Genomic DNA, 12,191 nt, shown 5'->3' on the forward strand with positions numbered 1-12,191 from the left:
ATTTCTAATGACCATCGATAGGCCTTGACCTGTCAGAGTCTTGTGTCACGCCGCACCCTGTGACATCCCTGCTCTATTGCGTGTTAAAACATTTTAGGTTGTTTGCTTAATAATGATCTCAGAGATTACTATCAGCCGCAAAAGACAAAATGATCCTGTTATATTTATACCGAAGTCATACTGATAAACATCAGTCAGTAACATGCCAGCTATATGACGATAGATATCCACGTCCCAAACAATTATGTTTACCCATTTGATTTAAAATATTTACACTGACATGTTTCAAAATAAAGTATACCGTTTTGCCACTGTACACTTCATAATCTGATTGAATATCATTGAGTACATATCACAAAATTCACGTCCAAGTACTATACAATATACATTCGACCGACTCCTCGCCACACGCCGGTTTTGACAGCTTCCACTGTAATTCAGAACTGTTCAGTATTTAACCTACATACTGGTAGCCATCTGAAGGCAAAGTCACAAAGTTAATATTGTAACACGCAATTCCAATGAATGAGTTTTGTCGTTAGCTAATATGATTAAAAAGATGACACTTGAGATAATGTTTCCATTCACATGTTTAATTTCCTTGTTCCAGAGGCAAGATAGTAATCGATATTTGAAGCAGAATCAGGCTGAATTAGTCGCCTCCAGCACGTATAACATCAACTACTTCAAGCCTTTACCATGAAAGCAAATGCCAGCAAATTGCGCCGCCCTGTTTTCCAGCGTACGTGCATATTCCGCATTGATGTTGTCTAGGTTATAAGTGTGTTTTGGGTTTTTCTCTCGTTATATTTCAAATTTGAACGAAATCGGTGAAGAAATGGATTTTTTAGAAAATTCTCCCGCTACACTCATTACATATTATATATTTCAAATTTGAACGAAATCGGTGAAGAAATGGATTTTTTAGAAATATAAGTTACTCATAATATATAAACACAATATACGGTTGCAAAAATCTAGATTTTTATTTTAAAAAATTATTGTCCAAACAGTGATTCGAACCCCTGTGGATTGAATAATATCTGAGGGCGGTAGGCAGCCTCGTGGTTGTTGCGGTCGCTCGTCAGGTCGAAGACCTGGGTTGGTTCCTAGTTTCCATGGTTGCTATACGTTAAGCATCTTTACTGATTCCACGCCGTGATGTTATCAAAATATAACTCTATTCACCCATTTCTAAAAGTATCTGATGATATTAGCGGACTGGATCCCTGTAATCTAGTTGAGATAAAGCTTTCATTTTGCGATATATCCCTGGTCTTGTAACAAAAGCTACAGTCTTTACAGAATAAGTTACACACAAGTACACCTGTTCTCTTCCCGACCGGACGGAGAGGTAGCCTAGTAGCTAAAGCGTTCTCTCCTCACGCCATGGACCCGGGTTTGATTCCCCACATGGTTACAATGTGTGATGTCCATTTATGGTGTCCCCGCTGTGATATTGCTGGAATATTGCTAAAAGCGGCGTAAAATTAAATACACTCACTTACTCACTCTTCTAGAGCCCCAAATAACAATCTTTCTACAACATCACCTACCTCAGCGAATTAATGGAATGCCATCTCTGAAACTTTCATAAATCCTGTTTTGTTTGGGATCGCAATGATGTTTTGTGATAACGCCAATTAAATATACCAGCCAATCGTCCTCAACAATGGACAAGCAGGTAATGATGTTACTAACATATTGCCATACCCTTTTTCAGACATATCAGTTCGTGTACATTTTGAAATATAATCTTGGAACATCTTGTAATATAGCCAGTGGTAATAATTTAAACGAATGATAGCAAGTTCATCACATCAACATCAAATCTTGGCTCCACAAGCTGGCTGACGAGAATGGTATCTTTGTGTCTTATATACTGTCGTGCATAAGAAACTACACAGGCATTACTGATGGTTGCTAAAAATGAAACAATTAAGAAGCTGTTATCTGAGCAGTCGCGTAGCAAGCCCGACAGGTTACAAAGCTTCATATCTAGATATTACTGAGGGCTTGCCCAGCCTTTTTAGCAACAACTCACGTGTAAGCCCGGGCTTTTTCTATAATGGTAGCTACGCCCTTGTTGAGGGGACGTTTTTATACAGTATTATATTGCGTTTGAGACCTTAAGTCTGCATTGTTGGCCCTATATTAACTGTTTATGACACTTGCTTGATAACGGTATTATCATCTACACCAAGACGCCGCTTACATTAATAATAAAGAAGTTGTATATCCATAGAACCTTCCCCGTTGTTCATCACACCAACTTCTTAATACCACTCAAAGAAATTGACGGTTTTGATAAGGTTTGAAATTTTGGTCAAATTACATTTTCATATGTTTATATCTTTCGCCCGGGAGTAATGTACACTGTAGTTCTTCGTCAGTTCAGGTGTGTTTCAGTGAATCAGCCCACAGATACAAACCAACAATAAAGTCTAACACATATATGCAGCAAATCATTGTAAATGTTGAACATTTTAACACCCAATCTGAAACCTATATTATTTATGTCATTATTGGCAATTAACACTCAGTTCCGAATTTCCTGGAGAAGAATCCGGTTCCGGTTTAAGAACAATTTCAACATGTTTGGATAAACCGGTTCCATTTCCAGTTTGGTGGTTTTCCGTTTGTTCTGCCATATTAAAAGAGGACTTGGACGTAAAGAAGTCACTGTTCGAGAACCGGTTCGGGCAGATTCCAGTGTCTTTCCGGGTAGTGTTCAATGGATTATAACAACGATCTTGCGTTCCACTGCTCGTTTGCTTCTGTTGGTAGAGAGCATAGACTTTTGGAATAAACAGACACAATAAGCACACTGAACTGTTTACAATCAACGCTATTGATAGTATGATGACTTTGTAATACGCCAGAGATGTGGTGAAATACGTTGGAACGAAGGAAATCCACACCAAAAGAGTTGTATCCACACAAAACGCGATGTAACGGGACTCGTTGTAGTTGTCCGGAAGTCGCCTCGTTTTGAAGGCGTAAAATACACAGATGATAACCAGAACGAGGTTGAAGGACAGGGATGATAGTAGACCCACCAACGGCATGTCGCAATATAGTTCCACAAGTTTCTCTGTTCTCACAGGCATACTCTTTGTAACACGTGGAGGCGCAAAACTCGTCGAGACGGTCACCAAGATTACCTGAAATGAGAACATGCGTAATTAATACCATGTGTCAGATTAGTGTGGCGGGACTATAAAGAACAATCTTTGGAACAAGGTTTCGAGGACAAATTGACGGGGGTATAGGACAGAGAGAATGTTCATGTCTCATGTCTCATGTCATCAATGGCACTGATTGAGAATCTTCACGAGAGACAAGTAGATTCAGTATCTTCACGAGAGACAAGGAGATTCAGTATCTTCACGAAAGACGAGTCTGGTTTAGAATCTTCACGACAGACGAGTCAGAATCTGTCTTTAAGATATGGGATATTGGACATTTCCCCAGTTAAATAGTTCCCAATAGTTGTGTATATTACAACGATACAACGGTGACAAGTCTGTGGATAATTACTGTGCTATTTTGTAACGATTTTCAACTATCAAAAGGGTATATTTCGTCTTACTCCGTCTTAGTGATTAGATCCTATGTAGGAATGAATTTAACCTGAAGGAAATGTTTTATCCTGAAAGGGCAGTAATTTGATCCTGATTGATCCTGAGTGATCCTGAGTGATCCTGAGATTTATCCGGAGGGGACTGATTGATCCTGAGATTTATCCGGAGGGGACTGATTGTATCCTGAAGTGAGTGATTTGATTCTATTGGGAGAGGGTGGGGATGGTTATATCCTGATGTGAGTGATTTGATCCCTATCTAGTGTGTCACTCCTGGGACATAATCACACTTATTGTAATTAAAATGTGAAGTTGTATTTGATTATGTAGCACCAATTCCTGCCACATTGTGTAAACTGTGGCTGGGTAATTTTGTTAGTTCAAGACAACTGGAGTAAGAAAAGACATGCTACCACCTGGCCCTTATCATGTTTGAAATGTACATTTGTGCCAAAAAACACACTTCTTTAGTAGTCTAAGTATGTAGATAGTATGTCTAACATGCTTATCAACTGATGTGCAATATGCATTTTTTATCATGTTTATATTATATTTTATAAGGTTATATTTCTGAAAATATATCCACGCAGAAGCACTGGGTGCTGACTTGGCACTGTGCGGATAGAGTGAGTGAGTGATAGTGTTGGGAATTGGTTTAAATCTCATAATTGATGATTGGTTCATTACAACCGATCAATCATCGAAAATAATTGGTTAGCGTCATTTATTAAAGTTTTCTGGTTATGTTTGTTAATGCACAAAAATAAAGAAAAAACATGTAGTTCTTTCGTTTTTTCGCAAATTGCACAAAATGCATTTGCAAATTTCACATCTTTAAAGGATGACTAGCATGTTAGGAACATGAAGTTCACGGAGTCTTTAAAATAAATTCAATCATGAATTGGAAGAGCTTGTAGTGCTAATGAAATGTAACAGACAAAACCAACCTTGTGAAAAATATCGTTATTGCAAACAAGTGTTCCAAAATTGTTTGTGTTCGATTATGCGCTAGTGAGTGAGTTTGGTTTTACGCTGCTCTGATTTGATTATTCCAACAATACCACGGCGGGGGACACCAGAAATGGGCTTCACACATTATACCCATATGTGGGAAATCGAACCTAGGTGTTTGGGGCGACGAGCGAACGCTTTAACCCCTAGGCTGTTCACCGCCCTGTGCAATAAGTAACATAGTGGTGAAAACCCTGGGGTAGGACCACAGGAAATCATTGACACAAGGTGTTTCCGAAAAGGATATTGAGATGAAAGATTAGCTTGGGAACAGAGAAAGGATTCAACTAAGCTTCACTATATTTATATTACATGAACGCCTTCAGACAGTAACATGACATACTGACTGTAAAAACTAATCTGAGAACAGTAAACAGATAGAACCATGCAACAACAGCCGTATAACATTCGGGCTACAGATAGCCAGCAACCAATCCTAACCATCACGTTATTTACTGGCGTTTAGCCCCAGAAATATAATTATCTTATTAAAAATATGTAAAATATATATTTAGAAAGCAAATCCAAATGGGGACAAGAACAAACCTTAATTTCTGAAACTGAGGCACGGTAGACGTGTTGAGTTATTGTATGCTTGAGTAGGACCCCTATATAATGAATTCCCAAGGGAAACAGACTGGAGCGAGGGTGACAAGTTGGGCTGGTACCCAAACTCCGATATACTGCTATTAAAACGTTGGTGAGTATCAACGCAATTGTTGTTTTATTACATACTTTCTCAGAGGTACAATAATGTCAACAACGGTGCCTTTGTCTACTGAATCTTTAGGAAACCTCTTCAGAGATCAATATCGATACGACCTCTCTCTCATGATAATCAATGACATCTTACATCTCTACAGCGTTTCCCGTTATTGACACCCTAAATCAATTGCTATGCATTAAGAGCCTAATGTGTTCTAAGATGGTCGCTTCCTTTAACACGCCTTTTGTTTCACAGCGTCAATACGCAGGAACATTGTTCTACAGTTGTATATAAGGAGCACGTGGTGTTGCCAGGATACCAACCACGTGGGTGAAGAAGTATATGCTTGTTCTCTTTTAACCAAATTATTTTACTTTAAACTATCGCGTCTCACGGGGAGGAAAATTATCTCTTATGTCAAGCCAAGATTTTTTGTTGAATTAAATTTATAGCGAGTTCTCAGAAGCTGGAGGAATTCATTCCTTTGCTTTGATTTTTTAACTTAACAAAACTTCAACTTGATAATTGACGATTATCACACGAGGCGCTGTCTTGTGTCTTATAAATGTTGAACGCGTGTGGTCTACTTTATGTCGGTTTAAATCATCGTGTACCTCCTCCTGTAGAATCACTGTCCGCCATGACTATTTCGAGATGTTGATCACTGGATTGTCTGGTCCAGACTCGATTATATACCGCCGTGATATAGCTGGAAAACTAACTTCACTCACACGACACACGAGTGGTGCTCGATAGACCAATCGTCCATGATTATGTTTACATTAAGTTTTAATCGATTGTATGCGATGATAGCGTAGCGATCGGCAAAGCAGTCGGATGGGGTGCACCGAAGTGTCCGTCCTTGTCATAATGCATTATACTGTGAAGCATTTCGAGTCGGGGGGTCATCTCACATTTTTGTATATATTTTATAAAATCATTAATCCTCGCAAAGACACGAGGGCCTGTGGTCACACGTCCACTGTGAAACATTACACTGACGTAGAAAAGAAAGTACACACTTAATCTCCTTTCGATCATTTTCCCCAAAACAACGTAAATATTTTGAAACTTGTTTTGATTAAGACTTACAAGGGACATTTATTCTGCACATATTACCACAGATATCGTGCCCAGTTGCGATGTTTCTAGCGCCTCACGTTGCTAGCCAAACGTTGACGATTCAGTCGATGTTGACGGGTTTATGAAATGGCTCCTTTCAACAGAAGTGTCTTACGTTTGTGAAAAAGTTTTGTTCCTTCTGACATTCTAGACATTCAGGTCCTGTTTTATTTAGACACAGATCTCACATGCGGAAACATTTCTGACGGGTGACGGGTGGCAGATGCCGCCGGTTGGGCAAGGACTAGCTGTCACCTTTCGCCATCAACTGATATTTCTTTACTTATCATTAAAAATACCGCTTTTTTCATAGCATGTCGCAACAAATGGAAATCACACGTCTTTAGTTCAACAAAGATAAACAAAAATAGATTTTGTTTCTCGATAAACATCTTGTTCTAGAAATAATTAGCCATTAAGAGTTCAGTCACAAAAACATTCTGCAAGGAACGATCTGAGCTGAAGGGAACATAACCAGCGGCAACACTCGGATGTCTGTTGTTAATGAGAGGGACTTAAAGAACTCATCTGCTGTTTTAGATCAGGAAAATGTTTTCGTATTGTTAAAAAAAAGGAAATCCAGTCTCTCGTTAGCGTAACCAAGAATAGATTCACAGAAATGAAAGGGAAATGATGTACAATTTATTTTCTTTCGACTGATAATGCTGTAGCAAAGCTTTTCACACACAAATGCGACTTATGTGATCGAAATGTCTGTGACCATAGTGAAGCTGGACCTACGTTACCACACTATCGCGACAGAGATGACCACAAACACGTGACCACCAAGACCAGCACCAGCAGGAAGGCACACTCACACGCACACTCACACGCACACGCACACGCACACGCACACTCACACGCATGCGCACACGTACACGAGTGTTATTATGCATGTCGTGAGTGTTGATACTTTACGTTGGGCCATAAATAATGATAATGATGATGATAAAAATCTTAAATATGTAAACATGTGGGGCATCGAACCCGGGTCTTCGGCGTGACGAGCGAACCCTTTAACTACCAGACTACCCCAGCGCCCCGTGGCCACCAAGACCAGCACCAAGAGGAAGACACACGCACGCGTACACCGTGTTATTATGCATGTCGTGAGTGCTGATGCTTCACGTTGGGCCATAAATAATGATAATTATGACGATAAAACTCTTAATCTATAAATAATGAGAGGACGTTGAGTCATTAACATGGAGGCTCGTGACAGAATGTTTTTGCGCACTTTTGCACACATTCATTGGCTGACGAGTCTGATTCTCTAATGAAACATGTCGAGACTCATGGTGAAAACGAGACATTCCACAAATGTTTAAAGAGTGAGTAAGTGAGTATGGTTTTACGCCGCTTTTAGTAATATTCCAGCAATTATCAAGGCGGGGGGCACTAGAAATGGGCTTCACACATTGTACCCACATGGGGAATCGAACCAGGGCCATCGACGGTATGAGCGGACGCTATAACCACCAGGCTACCCCACTGCCCCAGATGTTTTAAGAAGAGTCAAAGATACTGGATACCCCCCCTTTTGTGAAAATGAAGAGTGTGCACATCTCCCCACCCCCACACCACACATTCCTTCTCAATAGTGTGCACCCTCTCTTTCTCAAAAAGCTGCATCCGACCCTGATATCCCTAGTGTGGAAGGTAGGGATGTACATGACAGTGACTCTGTAGGTAACAACGACCACGACTTCCACTGCAAACCTCACTTTCACAGAATATGCTTTATTCATAAAGTATAGTTTGACTTTATCAAAGTATATTCTTACGATAATTGTATTTGGCAAATCAGGAAAATTTGAAGACGGTTAATTATTTTTACAGAGGATGGAACACTATGGGTCAACGTATATTTGATAGGTATTATGGGTGGGAGATTGGAACACTGTCAGAAATAAACATATGAACATCGTCGTCAGACACTATGGGTCAACGTATATTTGATAGGTATTATGGGTGGTAGATTGGAACACTGTCAGAAATAAACATATGAACATCGTTGTCAGACACTAGAGGCTTAACGTATATTTGATAGGTATTATGGGTGGTAGATTGGAACACTGTCAGAAATAAACATATGAACATCGTTGTCAGACACTAGAGGGTTAACGTATATTTGATTTGTATTATGGGTGGTAGATTGGAACACTGTCAGAAATAAACATATGAACATCGTTGTCAGACACTAGAGGGTTAACGTATATTTGATAGGTATTATGGGTGGTAGATTGGAACACTGTCAGAAATAAACATATGAACATCGTTGTCAGACACTAGAGGGTTAACGTATATTTGATAGGTAATATGGGTGGTAGATTGGAACATTGTCAGAAATAAACATATGAACATCGTTGTCAGACACTAGAGGGTTAACGTATGTTTGATAGGTAATATGGGTGGTAAATTGGAACACTGTCAGAAATAAACATATGAACATCGTTGTCAGATACTAGAGGGTTAACGTATATTTGATAGGTATTATGGGTGGTAGATTGGAACACTGTCAGAAATAAACATATGAACATCGTTGTCAGACACTAGAGGGTTAACGTATATTTGATTTGTATTATGGGTGGTAGATTGGAACACTGTCAGAAATAAACATATGGACATCGTTGTCAGTCACTAGAGGGTTCATTTGATAGGTATTATGGGTGGTAGATTGGAACACTGTCGAAATAAACATATGAACATCGTTGTCAGACACTATGGGTCAACATATATTTGATAGGTAATATGGGTGGTAGATTGGAACACTGTCAGAAATAAACATATGAACATCGTTGTCAGACACTAGAGGGTTAACGTATATTTGATAGGTATTATGGGTGGTAGATTGGAACACTGTCAGAAATAAACATATGAACATCGTTGTCAGACACTATGGGTCAACATATATTTGATAGGTATTATGGGTGGTAGATTGGAACACTGTCAGAAATAAACATATGAACATCGTTGTCAGACACTAGAGGCTTAACGTATATTTGATAGGTATTATGGGTGGTAGATTGGAACACTGTCAGAAATAAACATATGAACATCGTTGTCAGACACTATGGGTCAACATATATTTGATAGGTAATATGGGTGGTAGATTGGAACACTGTCAGAAATAAACATATGAACATCGTTGTCAGACACTATGGGTTAACGTATATTTGATAGGTATTATGGGTGGTAGATTGGAACACTGTCAGAAATAAACATATGAACATCGTTGTCAGACACTAGAGGCTTAACGTATATTTGATAGGTATTATGGGTGGTAGATTGGAACACTGTCAGAAATAAACATATGAACATCGTTGTCAGACACTATGGGTCAACATATATTTGATAGGTATTATGGGTGGTAGATTGGAACACTGTCAGAAATAAACATATGAACATCGTTGTCAGACACTATGGGTTAACGTATATTTGATAGGTATTATGGGTGGTAGATTGGACCATTGTCAGAAAAAAATCATATGAACATCGTTGCTGTTTCAGTTCATGATTGCCAGTGTATTGGACCAACACTTAGTCCTTTAGTTATCCCATTTATAACTATATATCTACAAAATACAAAATATGTTCCAGAAGCAGCTGAAGCAGTCAAGCCTTACCAAATCAGTTTAGAATTTTCTAATTTATTCTGTAGGATCTGAGACTATGGGTGTGACACCATCGGACCACATGCACTCAGTATTCATGTGAGTGGGAGTGAGTTTAGTTTTACTCCACTTTTAGCAATATTAAAGCAATATGGACATTGTACTCGTGTGGGAAATCGAACCCGGGTCTTCGGCGTGACGAGCAAACGCTTTAACCACTAGGCTACCCCACCGCCCCAGCAATATTTAAGCCTTTGATTGCTCTTACCACGGGTGTCGACTAGGATGCGGTAGTTCAATTGCACAGTGTCGTGTTTAGGTCGCGCCATGGTCGTAATGAGGATTGGTGTGGACATCAGTTATAGGCCACGACTGGTCATGTTGATTGTCAGCACCATTCCTTTCTTGACTGACAGGATTTATACCGAAACGTCTTTATACCAGTGTATTAAAGAAGTTGTCATCTTTCATTTGTGGTTTCTTTGTCATCTTTCAATTTGCCTATCAAACAATGCAACAAGCCAGTTAGTGTTGACTTCTCCAAAGTGGTGAATATCTATTTCCTGCATGACTTCAGCTATTCCTTCCAGTCAGTCAGTGAGTGAGTTTAGTTTTACGCCGCACTCAGCAATATTCCAGCTATATGGCGGCGGTCTGTAAATAATCGAGTCTGGCCCAGACCATCCAGTGATCAACAGCATGAGCATCGATCTGCGCAGTTGGGAACCGATGAGATGTGTCAACCAAGCCTATTCCTACCACATCCTGTTGACACTAATATACTGAAATACTACTCAGTGAGAGTTTCGTTTTACGCCGCTTTTAGCAATGTCCCAGCAATATCACGTCGGGGGGACACCAGAAATGGGCTTCACACATTGTACCCATGTGGGGATTCGAACCTGAGTCTTCGGCATGACGAGCGAACGCTTTAACCTCTAGGCTACCCCACAGCCCCTAAAGTAAAGTGAGACCACACTCACCCACTCTCTTCTATACCGTGTTGCTGTAATGACTAATCGAACTATCAATCTATTCAAACTGTTCCTGACACAACTGAGAACATGCCAATCAGAATATCAACACCCGATATTCACATTCTCGTAGCTATCCACAGGTTTCATAGACGTAGTACAGTAAAGAAAATTCTGTCAGCCTTGTTTGAACTGACGACGACAAAGGGACCCCTTCCTGATGTCTACCGAATCTGGGACATATCGAACACTGCCAGACCACTGTGATGTGAGTGAGTGAGGGCGTTGGGTTTGACGCCACTTTCAAGAGTATTCCAGTTATATCAGCTTGTTTTGACAAGAAGGCCGGAAGTGTTGCAGGGAGGTAACTCTCTCGACAAAGCTTATTGGGGTCCCTTAGATTGGAATCCCAACTGCATTGTGGGAATGTGTAGATTGCGATCATGTTTTTGCTATTTCCAGAAGCAGATTCCTGACAATGTATGGTCCATGGGCTGATATAGGTCTTCCTGTGCCTCTAACTAAATAATAAATGTTAGATATTTTCATTGTTCCTAATAAAGGGCAGTTATTAGAATGTATTTTGTGAAAAAAAGGAAAAAACTCATTTTTCCAAATTTTTACCCCCTGGCCCCCCTCTTGGGGGGTCAGGGCAAGAAAAATCCCCAGCACCCAGAGTACAATAAACCAACTCAAAGTCCTTTCATGCTTTAAGTATAGCTGTAACATTAATTTTGATCATTTTAGAGCTATTGAAACAAGAATACCTTCTTAAAACAATTGCCCACTAGAAAGTGTAGAAAAACAGCTATAAAGTTTAATTTTTCCCTTTGCATTTTTCAAAGTAAATGTCTTCCTGTACCTATAACTTATCAATAAACTTTAAACATTTGTATAGTTCCTAATAGAAAGCAGTTATTAGAATGTATTTTGTGAAAAAAGCAAAAACTAATTTTCCCAAATTTTTCCCACCCTGACCCCCTTTGGGGGGTCACTGCGGGAAAAGTCCCCCGCACCCAGCCTGCAAACACCTGGAATTTGAATGTACATATGATAAGCTTTCAAAAAAATATAGTCTTCAAAATTCCCCCAGGGAGGGGGAGGGTCACCTATATCAGCCCATGGACTAATATGTTTGTGTTGTATATTTTAGTCGAAACGCTTATAACGAACTACTGTTA

At 39.6% G+C, this 12,191-nt stretch overlaps 1 protein-coding gene across 1 annotated transcript in view; it reads right to left on the reverse strand.

Annotated features, from left to right (window-relative positions):
* Positions 1 to 976: 976 nt before the first annotated feature.
* LOC124267921 (metabotropic glutamate receptor 7-like) overlaps positions 977 to 12,191 on the reverse strand; it is a 61,701-nt gene continuing 50,486 nt past the window's right edge. Inside the window, exon 2 of the mRNA XM_046702910.1 lies at positions 977 to 3,164. Coding sequence (XP_046558866.1) covers positions 2,523 to 3,164 — 642 coding nt within the window. The 3' untranslated portion in view covers positions 977 to 2,522. The remainder of the gene's footprint in view (positions 3,165 to 12,191) is intronic.

This window comes from Haliotis rubra, unplaced genomic scaffold (assembly GCF_003918875.1).
Source record: "Haliotis rubra isolate DU_JTF1 unplaced genomic scaffold, ASM391887v1 Scf1349, whole genome shotgun sequence".
Taxonomy (NCBI): domain Eukaryota; kingdom Metazoa; phylum Mollusca; class Gastropoda; order Lepetellida; family Haliotidae; genus Haliotis; species Haliotis rubra.